Source organism: Onychostruthus taczanowskii, unplaced genomic scaffold (assembly GCF_017590055.1).
Source record: "Onychostruthus taczanowskii isolate IOZ18803 unplaced genomic scaffold, ASM1759005v1 scaffold20, whole genome shotgun sequence".
Lineage (NCBI taxonomy): Eukaryota > Metazoa > Chordata > Aves > Passeriformes > Passeridae > Onychostruthus > Onychostruthus taczanowskii.
Genome location: NW_024499240.1, coordinates 12,655,837 through 12,673,061, shown reverse-complemented (window position 1 = coordinate 12,673,061; position 17,225 = coordinate 12,655,837). Strand labels below are relative to the sequence as shown.

Genomic DNA, 17,225 nt, shown 5'->3' with positions numbered 1-17,225 from the left:
AATCAAACCAATTTTTTAAATGTAGTGCCCAAGGAAGAACAGATATATTCATTTCAGTTCTGGTCACTACTATCCAAGTTGCTGGTGTTTCCATTTCCAAGTCTAAACATATGAGGGAGTTACAACAACCACACAACAAAGATCGTCTTTCCTCATATCTTGTTGCACTGTGCAAAAATCTGCAGATATCCATTTTGTAAATTTTGCAGAGACAAAAAATTCTGATTGATGTAAGATTACCTCCAGATCTCATGAGGTCAGGACAGCCTGTCTGTAAATGTCCTTTGCAAAGATAAGGACAAATCCAAATGCCATTCTGCCTCCTGCTCCCAGCTGAATGAATGGGCACATTTGCTGTGCCATCCAGCTGTCTTGGCACATTAGGAAGACATCAGCAAATCTCTTATGCCAGTTGTTCCAAACATTTTCTTGTAGGTACCTTTATTTGATAATTAAACATTACCTATGTACTTCTCAACCCTGTTATAGTAGGCTGTTACACAGAAATACAGCAAACAACTATTTCCCACAGCTTTATGAATATGTTTGAAGTCACCAGAAGTCTATAATGTGTTATGTTCCACTGCTAATTAATGAAAGTAGGTAATTGTAATTAACTTTTTTTTACTGAAATGGGAACAGCAAACTTCATTAATTTTCTTACCTGAGTGAATGATTCCTGGTAAGATCTGGTTGGCGCTCTTGTAGAATTTCAAAGATATTGGGCTGCCGCAAAAATGCAACTATCTTGTCATTGTAAGCTGAAAACATTAGCAAAAATATCATGCTGAAACAAGGAGATCCCAAAACAAAGGATGACATTCCTTTTGAGTCTTCAACAATAATGACATACTTCACCTTCACAGTTTTAAATTTAGAAGTATTGGGTTAATACTTTTGTATGTAAGGCCACCAATCCTATTGTCTTTTAAGGAACACACTTATGATTATGAACCAAATCTCACTGTGATATATCCTTTCCACCACTAACAGCTATAATTCTGTTAGCAACCTCTTATATTTTAGCACTCACACTCTTAGCTAAGGTCACACCAGAATATTTATTGTTAGTACAAAATTGCAGAGACCTTGGTTTTCACTGCATCTATTCTCAAATGTTAAGCAGCCACTGGAAACACCCTTATGAAATCCTCAGTAATGGCTGAGCCTGTAAGGCATGCACACCATGTCCATGGCAAGGGGGAGGATTTAAATGGGCAGAGGTTTTCAAGTAAACATGCCACAGTACAAAGAGCCAGTCAGAGTTAATCGGATTAATTTATCTTGATTTAGCACAATGTGACAGCTGTTAGATTTAACAAGATACATTCTGTACGTGGTGGCACAGAAGTCAGTAACTCTGTGTGTATGTAACTGAGAGAAGAAGTTAACCTAATGGCTAATTCCAAGCTGATTAACACTTTCTGTAATCCTGCCAACATAAATGCTCACACGTTGTGAGAAAAAAAAAAAAAAAAAAAGCGCTAAAATTCACTAGGAATACATGGAGTCCAATTAGGACCCAATCTGACTCCCTGGCTTCAGTTCATCCTGTGAGCACACAGAGCATGTGAGCTATGAAGGTAAAATACATCACTTATTTGGTTCTGCACACTTCCAGCTCTGAAAGTACCAACTGAACAGGGGGGAAATGCTGATGGACAGAAGGATCACAACAAATGGCAACTTCCAGCCATCCCAAGTGAATGGAAACCCCAGCAGTGCACACTGCCATGACCCCGCAGTGATGGAGAACTCCTCCCAGCAGAGGCTGGATGCTGACATACCCACTGGAACCACATCCTGGTACTGAGCTCTGCTGACTGTGTTAAATGTGCTGGATGGTCTTGGCAAAACGGGGGGTCCTGAATGGCGGGAATCCTCTCCAACCTGAAAACGTGCAAGCAACCACAGTGAGTGTCTCTGTGCCAGCACAAGCACTCGGGTACAGCAAAGTGAGAATTTATACGGCTTAAAACCAAGCATGTACATCAAGGCTTTGACTGATCACTATCCCCAGCAACCACTGCAGCAGGAAGCAGCTGTGCTGCTAGGACAGGTACTAGCAAAACATCATTTAGCATACTGGGCCCATTAATAGGAAGAATCAAAACTGATGCAAGATTTACTGCTATTTTTAAACAGTACCATTCTGAAAAGAGAAATAAAATTAAAACTGGGATATCTTTTTTGACTTTGTAATTTAATTTTGTCTTTTGTAATTAATGGACAGCTTTATTTATATGAAACATTCTGGAAACCAAATTCTGCTCCTTCATTAGCACCTCTATTACCTCTGTGCATGAATGCAGTTTCCCTAAATTTGATGTGGAAAAAAGTTTGTGGCTGAAGCCTCAAAGGAGAATAAAGAAGTGAGTTCACATTCAGGCAAGGCAAATGAGTCCAAAATTGGTAAAAACACGGCTCCTAGAATAATTCAGAAACACTGTTCTGTTTTTCCTGTATTCACCTTCTGGACTTAAAAAAATTGCATGTGAACAATTTTTAGGGTAGAACCACAATATAAAATTGTTCTTAGAGGCATTTGTTATGTTAGGGCAACTGCTGCAGTTTACTGCATCATGAGGTTTCAGACATTTCTTGGTATTCAGTATTTTATCTCTATAAAACATTTGGTTAACCTCTTTTTCATCCTGCTGGACCTCTTTGTTTACTTCTCCATTTATCTGCCTGCATGTAATGGTTAGCATTTGAACTGCACTCCCAAGCTTCAAAGATCTATAAAACATCTAACTGCAAAAGATCAAATAATTATAAAAGATTGCTTCTGATTCCAATCTCTGAAATCACAAAGCAGCAAAAGTCCCAAGATATCTCCCAAGACCTTTTTGCTCCCTCATAATATTCCTTCAGAAAAATGAAGAATTATTTCCCGTTAGGCAATGTGCTGGAAAAGGAATGTCATTATTATTAGCTCCAGCTTCACACTGTAGTTCAGCTTTAGCTAAAAAGGCATTCCTTACACTGGTTCATGTTTGTTTTAGAGCATGTCTGTAAAAACTGGGTCAGTGGCTTCAAAACATCAAAGCTCATGGCAAGTTAAAACCAAAGAAAGTATTTTGATTTTTTTTTTCATTAAGTACTCATCTCTTGCAATAATGTACAGTTCCTTTATGTAATAGCTTGAAAATAGGAAAAAAAATGCAAATATGTAATATGCAATACATAAGCTCCAAAGTGCAGGTTCATACGTATGTAAAAAGAACATCATTGCATCATTAATGCTAGAATGGTAATACTGTATTGAATTGCTGTGCTTGAGATTCCTATCTGGAATTATACCTGGAATTAATTCAAGTAACAATTGTAACAATATCAAGGAAACACTTCTAAAATTGCATATAGAAACACAGTTTAAGGAATTTCATGTATCTAGATGGAGTGGGAAATTTTGACAGGTAAGCAGTACTATGTATATGAAATATATATGATCACTTCTTGTTGGATAAACTATACTTGTTTTGCAGCATTGACAACTTCAGGAGCATGGCAGGCACAAATACCTGTTTTAAGTGCAGAACTACTGGATGCTGCTTAAAGAAAGATAATTTGGGTGCATATTGGTTAAAGTCAAGAAAAAAAAATTCTGCTCTGATACAAATCAATCAAACAGAAATACTTGCTTTACCTTATTCGAGACCTAAATAGCTATATGAAGATATATAGCTTCTTGCCATATACACAACATCACCAAACTGGTGGAAAATTATATTTAAAACCATTTGCAAAATATTCCTGACACTGGAGGGGAGCTGACTAAACCATGTTCACACAGGATGTGACAAGATATGCAGCCAGTACTGTGGCACTCGCTGCAGCTCAGTGGAAGCCCTATTAGAGAAGTGGCAGACAAGATTCATGTTTGCTCTGAAAAAAAGGCCTGGCAGACCTTCATCTGCCACAAGACTGAGCTAAGAAAAGGATAAATCAGATCATTCCTCTTGCTATTCTGAATTGCATTATGTTTAATTGCTGGCATGGAATAGTCCTCTCCTGAAATTACAACCTACAGCCAACAGTATGGAGGTTTTTAAATAAAGTATAACTGAAGTCCAAGCCACTGTACATACACAAGGTTACAAGCATAAATTAGTGACAACAACACTATGGGGACTGCCAGTGAAAATGGTGCATGACAACATAACAAAATAGTGTCTTCTATGTGCTTCTGATCAGAAAGTAGAGATTAGACATAAATTCAAAGGCACATAACAGTCTGATAAAGCTGAATGTGTTATGATTTTTTTAACTTAATGGGGAAGTTTCAGAACTAGACATATTGTCATACATGCATTTTTTCTCCCCTCTTATTTTGCACAGTTATGTACAAACACACTCAACCAGACACCATGATAGACAATACACATTTTGTCAGTGAAAGACTGGATACAGCAACCAGTAATCTGTAATCAGATGCTCTCCTGTGGTTAAGTGGGGTTACTGCGAATGCAAAATAAGAAACATTCATGCTTGGTATTTTTCCTCTGAATTCATACATGTCAAAAACAACAATGGCTAGCAGAAAAAATAGTAAATCCTTACAGATGACTGGTGCACTTACAGAAGGATCATGCTCCTCCCCACACGGAATGATGTGAAAAGGGATGGTGGAGCTCCCGAGGAGGAGGCCAGACCCCACTCACCTCCCCAGCACTGTGGCTGCGCTGCCGAGTCAAGTGCTGCCGATGGACCAGCGCGCTGGTGGGCCTGCTGCTCTGCAAGGGCAGCCGCGGGTCGATGAACGTCGTGGTGCGCGAGTTGTGGTCCACAAAGAAAGCCTGCAGAAGGACACACAAGACAGAATTCATCGACACTTTTTTTATTCATTATGTCTGAGGTTAATGCTTATTGGGAATACAGGTTTCATTTGACCAGGTGGGGCTGTGCAAAATCTGTTACTGTGGCTTCCATTTCCTTTCTGCAGAAGGAGGACAATACTTTTCCATCCCAGCCAAAGGAATGAACTGTTTAATGCCTTACTTTGTTCGTGTCTATAAAATCCTTTGAAATTCTCACCTGACAAGCATCAGAAGTGGGAAGCTTTATTATGACTGTCAAGAAGAGAAGACTTGAATATTTAATAAAAGTAATCCTGGTGTATTCTCCTTTTCATTCCCTTATAAGCATCTAAAAAGGTGTCATTAAGTGGCAAACCCATTACCTTTTGTGAAGTATTTACCATATAATTATGAATACAATTGGCTGTATGTATGTCAAGTGTATCCCTGTATCCAGTGATGAACTATGATTACAGACCAACAGGCATTTTTGCCATATTTCTGCTACAACTATTCTAAGTTCTCTGACCTTTTTTTCTAAAACCCAAAACAAAATGCAAAAAAAACCCCTAAAGCACCATCCCAAACAAAACAAAACAAAAAAAAAAAGACCTCTGAAAGCCAAAAAGAAAGGTCAACCAACAACACAAAGATGATGGCAACAAAAAAATTTTAATCAGGCAATTGATGAGAACAGCCACATATTGGCCAGTCACCATTTGCTAAAAACAAGGTCACAGGGACATGTATCCTGGAAAATTAAAGCCTCCTAAAATTCTAACCAATTTGAACCAAAAAGGTTTCTGAAATTTAAACTTTTTGTAGCACCAGTGTTGCACTTGGAAACCAGCACTGTTCTATTTCAACACACTCCACATTTTCTGTCACAATACTGGGAACATGTGGAAGTGGCAAAAAAAATCTCAGTTTTGAGCAGGAGAATTACAGGAAAGTGACATCTGGTTCAAGGAATCAAAAAATCTGGATCAGCAGAGTGGTGGTCAGGGACTGTGGTAGCCATTTCTGTGTTTGGCTACCAGTGAGGTACTTTGACCACAATTCCACAAACAATTTATTCCTGTGGTGTCAGCAAAAGAAACATTCTCATCTTTCCCCCTCCTGACCACTTGTTTCATCCCCTGTGTGCCCTTCCTGCCTTGTGCTGGCACAAGTGTTTGTGTAGCCATGCAGTGAACCCATCAGGGGAGCTGGTCCAGGCTAAAATTACTCTCTTTTTGTCCCTCTCCCTGCTGGCTCCTCTAACCTCAGTCAGCTCACCAGGGATGAGAGGAGAGGAGAGCACAACCACTTTTCTGGCAGCAACAGCAGCTTCTAGTATTCATGGAATCATTGTTTCAGATTGGGAAAACCAGACCAGAGCAAATGCAATTCTTCTGACTGCTGTGAAGGTAGGTAGACAAACCATGTGTCACACTATACCACAAGTAAAAGCCATTATGGACTGCAGTGGGAGACAATGTTCATGCTTCCATTTCCCAAGGAAGGAGAAGCATATGGGGAGACACCACAGTTGCAGAACCCTAAAACTGCTCCAGAAAAGAGCACCAAGCCTCCTATAGCCCCAACAGCAACCACCTGTACCTGTAGCTTGTGCCTACAAGGAAGGAATCCCATCACCTGAGCAGTAAGAACTCTGTTCTGACCATCTGACATAGTCACAGATACGCAAGTGAAACTGTTTCACAGCTAAAACACTGTAAAGTTTTTTTCAATAAATGAAATTTTAATTGCTACAGCTGAGCCTGATGCAGGACTTGTTTACCTTGAAAAACAATGACGCCACCCCGCCGTGCAAGCAAACAGATTAGAGATTACAAACTAGCAAGTTTGGGGTTTTTTTTAAGTCCTTCTACCTGTTTTATCTAGTCTGTGTACGTTTATAAGATGTAAAGCACTTTCAACAAAACACAGGTTGATTTCATGAAGTCAACACCATACTGTAAATCACTTATTAAAAATTCCTGATTCAATAAAGGAGGTAGTACCCCCTAGAGCAGTACCACTCAGTTCTGATTTAATGCAGCACTCTGGTATTGCATGCAGTGTTCCACAGCATTCTATTAAAGTAACAACTCAGTTTAGACATGAAGATAAAGACAATCCTATCTTATTAAACATGTATGGTTGCAGGCCAGCTCATAGTAGCCTACTTTAAAACAAAGCATAAATTAGCACTTTGAAGCTTTGGTGAAGATAATCATTGGAGCTTCAATGCTTTGGGCTAATCTGGACACTAGCACACAGCTCAAAATACAGTGTGGCTCACAATCTCCTTTCAAAAAAATTCCTCTCATAACTCCTGCCTAGCTATAATCCATAAATCTACAATGCTTGAAGAGACTGACATAAAATAGGTAGTGCCAAAACTATATTTAGCCCATTAAACATGAACAGTTGCCCCAGTTACTCTTCCAGTTAAAATCTATGAAGATTGCTAAAATACCTTTTCTTCCTATTGGAGAGTTCAGTAATCAATTACTATGATTTCTTTAATTGTAGGGAGAAAAACCAAAAATGTGCTCTAATAACTTCCTATGTATTTGCACATCTTGCAGAGACCTAATTAAAAAGCACAAAGACTTGCATCTGGCTTTAAAATACAGACACATGCTTACACACACTGCACAAATGCATTATCTGTATGCTGTCTGTGTGTGTATGCACACGGACACAGCAAGGCACAGCCCCAAAGCTCAGCTCAGGGGCCTATTAAGCCTGTACAATGCTTCCTGCTACCACATTTCCCAATGGCTTTCTGCCTCCCTGTGGTCACTGACTGATGAAGGATCATCTATAATGCCCATTAGAAACTACACCATAGTCACACCAGACCTTTTATGATATTATCTCCTGCAAGGGATACACAGAGGAGCCAAAAAGGAGTGGGCAGCTGGGCTCTGCTGTGCAGGAGAGAGTTCAGAGGTGGGCAGTCCCCAGCTGACCTTGGAAGACAGCCCACAAAGAGGACAGGCAAGCAGCACCACACTGCCACGGGGGAATGAAAACACCACTACTCAGCATTGTGCCAGGGCCAGAACCACCGCTGTGCCTCATGAGAAAGAGCACCAAGCTCTCACTGTGACATACTTGAAAAAATAAGGGAAAACCTCTTCTCAGCAGGGAAGAGTAGTTAAGGAAAGGAAACATAATTATATATTGTGTTATGGCTAAGTTCTACTCGCTTCTCTTTAAGTTTATGCTTTAATAAAGGCAGGTCCAGTTTCAGTTTGGTCTCCCCAAGCACTGCTCTTGCCATGTACTGGCCATGGTCTCTCTCGAGTGCTGAATAGGCTTTTCCACTGCCCACAAGTGGCACTTGTGACACAGACAATTCAACATGGTGAAAATGAGCAACACTAAGACTAATTCAAAGTGAAGAGATCCCAAATTATTCAGTGCTTCCTCTTCTTGATTAACATTGTGGTAGCATTGCTGTTACCAAACACCAACTCAGAAATCCAAAGGTCTAATTCTCTCTATGGAGCACTTATTAAAGAAAATTGAAAACTGCTCTATTCTTCAGGAGAAAACTGGCCTCTGAAGAACTTAACAGAACAAGAATGACTTAAAACAGAAAACAGTGAGGCAAAGAACAACGATAGTAGAACTACACATTCCTAATTCTGTCTAACAAAAAACCAAAGTGCTTTACAGAGTTAAAAAAATCTAAGAAACAACCCTCAAGTACTTTTACCCTTCAGTTTAGAATTGTCTAATCTTTCCAAGCATCAAGATCATTACTTATATGGACTCTCACAGCTAACTACACTGAGAGTGATAAATGTAAGAACCAAGAAGCTAAATATGCCAGTAATCCTAATAAACTGATAAGCCTTATCGCTTTCTCACATACTAATCACAGTCTATTTTTAACCCTCCTGTTTTCTACACAAAATATAACGTTCCAGATACTGAGGATGCACTAGCTTAAAGTTACATTAAAACTTACATCACAACTGTAAAAGCGACATCAGAATATTTTTTTAGGAAATTGAAAATTGATACTTATTTAAAAAAATCAGCGAGACTTTCAAGTATTTAAGATCTCTAATACCTCTTATGGAAACCTACTCCATACCATCTCTTTCCAAGCAATACCCAACCACCAGAGTGATCCTCCTGGGAGCTGTCCCAGACCATCCTTTTTACCTCAGATACATCATTTGATCTCAGAAACTGATGAACACAAGGCCTTCTTAGCCCTGTGGAGTTACCTTGCCCTGATGGTCGTGTTTCATCTCCCAGCCCCTGGGCAGCTCCAGCTGTTTGTTGGCAAACATGTTGAGGAAGCCCACCAGATCCCGGTTGTGCTGGTAGCGCTCAAAGTGGTGGGTGTCCCGCCGGACTTTGGTGATCATGTGCTTCAGACACGTGTTGTTTGTAAACATGCGGTAGGCACTCTGAGAAACACACAACAGCAAAGGCTTTTCAAAGAGATAACTGCTCTGGCCACAAAAGACAAGCCTGTGCATTGTAAGTGGGCCTGCAGAAGAAAAGTTACTCCTTCCATTGCTGCTTCTTACACTATAAATCCCAATACACAAAGAAACACTGGGGGGAGGGGAAATCTATGCAAAAAGAAGCACTGAAGAACAGGCAAAAAAGGAAAATATATATATTAATAGGGTTTTGTATGACCTCTAATATACTTTGATATAAACCAGGCAATCTGGGGGAAACAAATATTGCCATTAAGCAGCAAGGTCTTTCCCCGAATTGTGTCTCACCCTGTGCAAAGCACAGTAAGAAAGCTATTGCTTCCATAAACAAATAATTTTGCATCATAAGAAAGATGAAGAATCGAGTGGAAAATAAAAATTGCTATCATGCAGAGCTGTGGGCCCTGATAGCCCAATAATTTCAGTGGATAATGATGAGTGAATCTAGCCTCCCTATGTACTATCAATATCTTATCATCAAACACTGAGCAGTGTTTTTGTACACAAAACAACTGCATTTATAAGCATGTACTTATGAAAGCCTTTGAGCTGTCTCACAGGGTTAGAATGCAGCACTGTAAAGAACTCTGGGCTGATAAGGAATTTCACAGGGGGAGACTGGAGCAATAAAGTAAGTCTGGATCTGGAGGTAGAGTGAGGCAGCACATTCTCTCTTCGAAAATCTAGGAGCAAAGTAAATGTCAAAGACTTCCAGCAGTTATTACCAAAGCATCCCTGCAAAGAACTACATTGATGTGAATCACACAAGCAAGGAAAGCATTAAGTAGACAACTATTGCAGATTTACTGAGGATTGTCCACATAACTGTACCCAAATTTCTTCTAACATAACACTGAAGTTTCTGAAAATATTACAATCTTAGTTTTGTAACATTTACCTGTGGCTTTCAGCAAACAACCATTAAAAAAAAAATCACGTTCCATTATTTGGGTTACCAAGTTTGTCCTTCTATATAAGATGCAATAAAGTCCCCTGGGCACGTCTGCACTGCTATACTGTAGCTGTATGCAGGTAAGTCATTTTTTAAATGCTAACTAATGGATATAAAAGTCATTGTACACTTATAAATATTTCATTCCTTCTTAAAAAACAAACAATAAATCTGCCATTACCACAGCCCCAGTCTTGATACAGTATTGAAGCAGCTTATGTAAGTAAGAAGTAGGTTGCTAAGGAAGTACCTTTCAAGTTTCAACTTCCAATAAACATTTGTGTCTTCTCCTAGCAACTACAGAAGCACCCTGATTTTTCTTCAGTACCAGGAAGGAAGTGAAAAATATTGAGTGATGTTCGCTACAATGTGAACACTGTTGCCTCCAATTCTCTTTCAGGACATTTGGAAGCGTATTTTTAATGTAAATGAAAAACTGCAAGTTCAGATTTGGTCTTCAGTGATGCTACACTAAAATGTGTGCTGCCATCTATATTTCATTTTCTTTCTTTTTTACATGTTGCAGTATGTGCACACTTCTCCATCAAATGAATATTTATCATGTGGACCACAGCTATCGCAGATATAAAAGATCATAACACACAAGCAGAGCAAGGAGAAAGGTAGTAAATGAGACTCTAAACTGAGAGAAAAGTAAGAAGGTATAACAAAAGAAGAGGCAAATAACAAAGGTAAAATTCTAAGTAAAGGGAATGGAGAAAATAAAACATGTTAGAGGAAACTAGGAAGTGTTAGGGAAACTGGTAAAATAAATAAACAAGAGGACTTTTACAAACACTACTTAAACAATAGACCTCAAGCTGTCCCACATGGAACACGTAATGAACAGGGCAAAGGCAGAGCGGCAAAAAGGCTCCTGAAGCTGTGCCTGAATACTTGGGCTGGGAGTGTCTTGCAGACACTCACTCAAGTTTTATGTGAACTCTGTACTAGTACAAAACTTGGGTGTACACCAGGCAGCTCTCACTCTCTGGAAGATGCTGTGACACGTAGCAGCTAAGTCCTCTGTCATAGTCTGGGCAATCTGGAAACCAGAATGGGTCACCAGGTGGGTTTTTATTGCAATTTGAGGCTTACGAGTTTGGTTTATGAGAAGTTTATTCAGCTGAATTTGCTTAACACTGACTTGTGTACAGCACAAACCATCTGGCTGCACATGCACAAAGGTAGAAAAGGAAACAGCCACAACAGAAGTGAAGACTACAAGTAATAAAAGGGAGCACTTGGGTAAATCTCAAATTCTACAATGACTTGAAACTCAAAAGAGGGTGACACTGCTTGCACATCAGTTTCATTTAGGAGAGACTTTTAAAAGAGTACATCAAGAGCATCCAGAGACAAAGCCAAAGCACATGACACCACACAGCTGTGCAAGGAACTGGATGGATAAAAAACTTTATAAACGTGTTAGTAAATTTTCAGTATGAAGATGACCAAGGAGGGAACTGTTTAGTGAAAAGAAAAAAGTAATGATGTTCAGAACCCTAAACAAAAGGTCTCTCTTCCTTTCTTCATTCCAAAGGTTAACACTGGACAGATTATCAGAAGAATGAAAAAATGGAGGTGAGAGAGAGCAGGTTAAAGATCATGGTGCAAATGAAAGGTTTTCACAGCCTTTAGGTCAGGTGACATGCACTCCCACAGTTAGGAAATAAGGTGGAGTAATCGCTGAGGCATTGGTGGCTCTTTCAGAGGTCTGAAGGAGTTCTCAGAAGGAATGGGATAATGCTGTAAGAGTACACCAAGATGTTTTACTAAGATCTCTCTGTCTCTGGTCCTACTCATTATTTCTACTAATGACTGGATAGGGAAGACAAAACTTGCACCAATTAGGAGATTCTGCAGTACTTGGACAGCAGAATGGACAAGATTCAAAACCACAGGGGCACATCAGAAAAGTATAAAGATCTGTGTGCAGGTAGGGATAATCAAGTCACAAAGACCAGATGAAAGTGCCAAGGTTATGCACACAAGGATCAGGACTTGATTTTAGCAGATCAAGGACACTGGTTAGTGTCAAACTATTGAAAACAAACAAACAAACAAAAACCAAAACAAAACAAAACCTTCTGCAGTAACGTACAAGGAGTGTTTTATGTAAGACACTTCCACAACCTCTTCAGTACAGCAAAGTCATAGCTTTATTTGATTTTCTGAAATTTTCCTTAAAAGCTGAAGACCAACTCAAAACAATCCTGAGTAGGCCAAAAAACTAATTTGAGACCTAAACCCAGAAGTCACGAGGAAAGACTAGGAAGCAATGGATTTAAGGGTATGTTATAAGAAAAATAATGAGTAGACTGTCTATAAAAGTTAAAGAATGTCCCTCAAGCGGAGAATATAAGAACTCATGAGACAACATTTGGCAAGCATGGCCTAGGAACAGCTCATCCAATCTATCTAGAGATGTAGTCAAATGACTGCCTGAAGCCCTTTTAGTTCTACATTCTACTATTTCAAACTTCATTAGCAAAGTCAAAATATTTGTAAGCCAGACCATGAAATTTTACATTTTTTTCACTGCAAGTCTCCTGCTCTCTAAACCAGTCTGGTACTGACAGAAAAGTGCTCTGAATTTCACAATCTTCTCTTCAGAATATTGAGCAGGCTGAGTCATAACCTTCAAAACTAGACAGCATTGAAAACAAATGGCTTCATTTACACACAGACCTTCAGAGGAAGAAGTTAGGGTTCGCCTTATGTACTCTCTACGAGATAAGTGCTCCCTTCTTTGGAGAAGAGGCAAAAAATTAATTTTTTTTAACCTGAATTAGAATGGTGAAATTCAGCTTCCTCTGCAGCTCCATCCACGGCATTTGTGTGCTCTTCAGGCCTGTCATTTGTCATTGTTCTTCGGATGCTCTGGTACCTAGGATTGGAAAACTGGACTTTACATATAGTATATGGTAACTATGACCCAATTCTGGCTCCGAGGGAGCCTGCCCATATTTTCTGCCATATAGGTTAATATATATTGACCTCTGATTTCTGCATTAATAGCCTTTTGAATTTCTGACAACCATCATCAGATGTATTATTTTTGGTCACATAGCTTAAGATCACAGGTGGAACACAAAAGTCCAGCATGCAAACTAAAAGCAAGAGCCACACAAAAATAACCACCTAAAGTCAGCAGTGGGAGCAGCCGTGGCCTTGTCTCCACACTCAGTCTTGCAATGGTGAATGCAGTTGTGCAAGCACACAAAGCTCACAAGCACCAAGGGTGACTCTTACCGGCGGTTCAGCTGCTCCATCTGCTGTATGGAGTTGGACCTCTGCAGAATCTGTGGGGCTGGGGGAGCTGTGGGTCGCTGCCATGTTGTTGTCCTGTTCACGTGGTCCACGTAAAAAATGCGTCCGTGGCTGTCAATTCGAGCCTCCCAGTCTAAGGAGCAATAAAATCCTGTCAGCTATGGAGGGCTTGGGGCTTATTCATTGATTTGTTTGAGCTCTGTCACTTTTATAAACCCATCTATTGTCTCTATAATAATAATTGCTACTACAACATAGACATATACCTGTGTATATAAAAAATATACAACTATACAGAAACAGACATGCCTGATTCTTAGACACCTGCAGCTACAGAAAACATGCAAACCATTTAGCACATCAGTTGAAAAACAGTCTTTGAGAGATCAGCAGGTGTCTAGATGAGACTGTCTATATTGCAAGTCTAAGTGAAAGTAGTATCTGATAACAAAATAAAAACACTCAAGTTTTTAAACCAGTTTGTAAACAAGTATTCCAGGAAGAACAGAACTGTTCATTGGGAAAAAAAAAACCCAAACAACAAAAAAAATCCAAAAATCCTTCAAACAGTTCACATTTGTGAATTCATTATCCTGCTTAATTGTCAAGCCCCAAACCACTGCATAATAAATTGGGATTTTTCTTGTCATCTTTATGCCCACTTCTGACACGGTCACCATTTCTGTGACATGCTCTTGCAGAGAAAAAACATTTTATCCTGCATTTAATTTTAAATACATTTAAAATTTTATCCTGCATTTAATTTTAAACACTTGGGCAATGGCTTCCAAAGTAAAGCATGTGCATCAGTATTGTGGTTGACAAGGCTGTCTTCTGCTGTGTTCCTATATAAGGCTATATTCCATCAAATCACTTAGTCAAATGTGTTACAAATAGCTCGCTGAAGCTATTGCAAAACTGTCATTCATCAAGGTTTCATGGTCAAGCTCTGTTAATTTTTTTCCAAGGAATGTAGGAACTGGAGCACAACAACATAATTGTTGCACATAATAGGCAGAAATAAAAGATAAATATTTAAATTCTTTCTCTTGTTCTTTAACTTGACCTATCACAAGACTGAAAGAAATACACAGATTTTTCTTCCTTACTTTCAAATTTTGGTGAAACAACAAATTGAATATAATCCAAATTAAAAAGAAACTACAGTTTACAGCTCAAAATCATATTCTTAATATTTTCTCTAATTTTTCAGTATTAAAATATTAAATCTCACATATCTGCAAGCAGAGGTTTGAACTAAAAAAACTGGATGTAGGCAATGATTAGTAGACTTTATATTAGCAAATGATTTATTTACACAGAGATTGTATTGGGCTATGACTGTAAAGGGGTGATGTGTACATGCACCATGACATGCATGACTATTCAGAAACACAGCAAATGGCAAAAATGTTAAAATACTACACAGCCAAAGCTTTTCCCACTAATATTTCACCAGTTTTTCCAAGTAGTTATTGTAGTGTATAGTTTTCTTCCGAAACCACAGAACTGGACCAGCTATTTCTGTGCATTTCTGAAATACTTGTCTCCCAGGCACAGTTTGGTAAAATGTAGAACTGGTATAACAGGGCAGCAGTTAATTAACTCGAAGATCTGCACACAGGATTAATCTGATTATAACATAACCAGCAAGGGAGCACAACCATATCATCATCCTGGCTTTGCACCTCAGTTCTATCCGTGTTCTGCTATCAAGCTCCTTCCAGTTACTTGCTCTAGTTACAGAGCAAAGTCCCATACCATACTGGGAAATAGGGATCTGTTCATTTTACAGTAAATATCTTAATTCCTGACTCCTTTAAAGCAACAGAGCTTTGCCACAGACTTCAGTGGGTCTGAATTTTTTTTTTTTTTCATTTTTGTTTTAAAGCAATTTTTAATGAGTTGTGTAGCTTTTCTTTGGGGGGGAGGGGGTCTTTTCTTTGAATACTTAATACAGAATAGATTTTCACTTCTCAAAGTTTAAGCACATTAATGAATTCAGTAATTGAGAGCAATGTATTTTTCATATGCATTAGAGAAATTACAATTCATTTGTTCATTAAGGCTCATCTAACTGTTGCTTAATGTCCAGGTTTATTTTAATATAAAATCTTCACTCTGCCTTGAAAAATGCAAGGAAAGCACAGACACCTGTAAGTTAATCTGCAGATATGGAAGATGTATATTCCTTTGTAAATCATTACCACACAAGCAGCTTTCAGAGATTTCAGAGTGCTTGACAGCTCACAGTGCCTCACAAGCACCATCACCTCATCTCCCTGCCCCTGCGCACAGGAAAGGCAGCACTGTCTCTGCATGAGTGACACTCAGCAAGTCTGTGTGCACCAGGTGTAACTATCACAGCAACAGCACCGACCCAACCATCATCACTCCTCACTTCCAACTTCTCAGCTGCTCATTCTCAGTTCTAACATCCAAAAACGGAAATGTAATGAACCCTCAGTGAAGAGCCACAGGCAGCTTATTCCCCAGTTAAAGTATGGAGAAGCTCACTTGGTGGCAGGGCCTCGTCCACTCTCTGGTACCGGCTAACGTCCTGACGCACCGAAGGCAGGGACCTCAAGGGCTGATGGCCATTGGCAGGAGAACCTGGAATCAAAACACACACACACATATTTCTTTTTTCAGTCAGTGTGGGGAAGCCCTAGAGTTGCCTCTATACTGAGCAAGCTGTGTTAAAGCTTCTGCAGGACTATGATATTTCAGGATATATCTAACAGTCATCTTTTCTTGGGGTCAAAATAAGTTATGCTAACAGTTCTAGGCAAGTGATCCTCTGGATGTCCTAGTCCTGGAAACATCACCTCTGGGATGTGCTGCATCCCTCCGTGAGCAGCCAAAGTCAGGGCATGGAAACAACCTGTGCCTGAGCCATATCCCAGGACAAAGCTCCACCTGGCCTCAGAAACCTTAAGAGTGGGAGGTGGAACTGTCCATTGTCCCTCCTTGCTGCAGCCAAACTGATCTGCAAAGCTTGATGCAACCTGACACCTAATAAAGAGCATCCCAAATGTCTAGAAAATGCTGTAAAATACTGACAGTATTTGAAATAAACACCAAAATTATTATTTCCAGTCAACAACCTGTTTATGATAAAGGAAATTACTGCTTTTATATAGTTCTTGGTATGTTACGAAAAAGATGCATTTGGAAACCCACTTGACTGGATACACTTCAGGCCCTGACAAAACTGAACAGATTCCATTATTAAAGTTGCTTGGAAACAATTCATTAGGGACACATTTCTACTTTCAGTGATTTTAGCGAGACAGAAAATTCTCAACTGTTAAAATAATTTAAAAATCAATAAGCGTTTTACAGTGTTAACTTAGGTACGACATTTCTCTCTTGCCAAGGCTGCAGTGTGCTAGGATCCATCTGTACAGAGAAGGAATTGGGAAAAGGAAAATAAAGAACCTGAAGTTGACAAAATATGGTTATTTTTCCTTTCCCCTTTCTTTTTATTACCCTTGTGTTTTAATGCTAATATAAAACATCTAAAAGAAAAGAGCACAATAGAAATTCTATTTCGCATTTCATACTTTTGGGGAGTTTTGTCCCTCATTACCATTTTCATTAGTGAATAGGGTAATACTGTGGAATTCTTTCCTTCTCTTCATCCTCCTCACTACTCCCTCAAGAACTAAAATACATGCAATTTTAAAGTAAACACATTTTGGATATTTCAGGTTTGGATTTTTCATTAAACCAAAAAAC

General features: G+C 39.2%; 1 protein-coding gene across 2 annotated transcripts in view; it reads right to left on the bottom strand.

Moving 5' to 3' along the window:
- Nucleotides 1–17,225, bottom strand: part of HECW2 (HECT, C2 and WW domain containing E3 ubiquitin protein ligase 2) — a 147,053-nt gene that overhangs the window by 35,684 nt on the left and 94,144 nt on the right. For both annotated transcript variants that reach the window (XM_041403229.1, XM_041403228.1), the window contains exons 10-17: nucleotides 16,002–16,097; nucleotides 13,467–13,617; nucleotides 12,998–13,101; nucleotides 9,818–9,942; nucleotides 9,035–9,220; nucleotides 4,665–4,799; nucleotides 1,788–1,890; nucleotides 665–761 (exon numbers count right to left, since the gene is read on the bottom strand). In XM_041403229.1, the coding sequence (XP_041259163.1) occupies nucleotides 665–761; nucleotides 1,788–1,890; nucleotides 4,665–4,799; nucleotides 9,035–9,220; nucleotides 9,818–9,942; nucleotides 12,998–13,101; nucleotides 13,467–13,617; nucleotides 16,002–16,097 (997 nt within the window). The remainder of the gene's footprint in view (nucleotides 1–664; nucleotides 762–1,787; nucleotides 1,891–4,664; nucleotides 4,800–9,034; nucleotides 9,221–9,817; nucleotides 9,943–12,997; nucleotides 13,102–13,466; nucleotides 13,618–16,001; nucleotides 16,098–17,225) is intronic.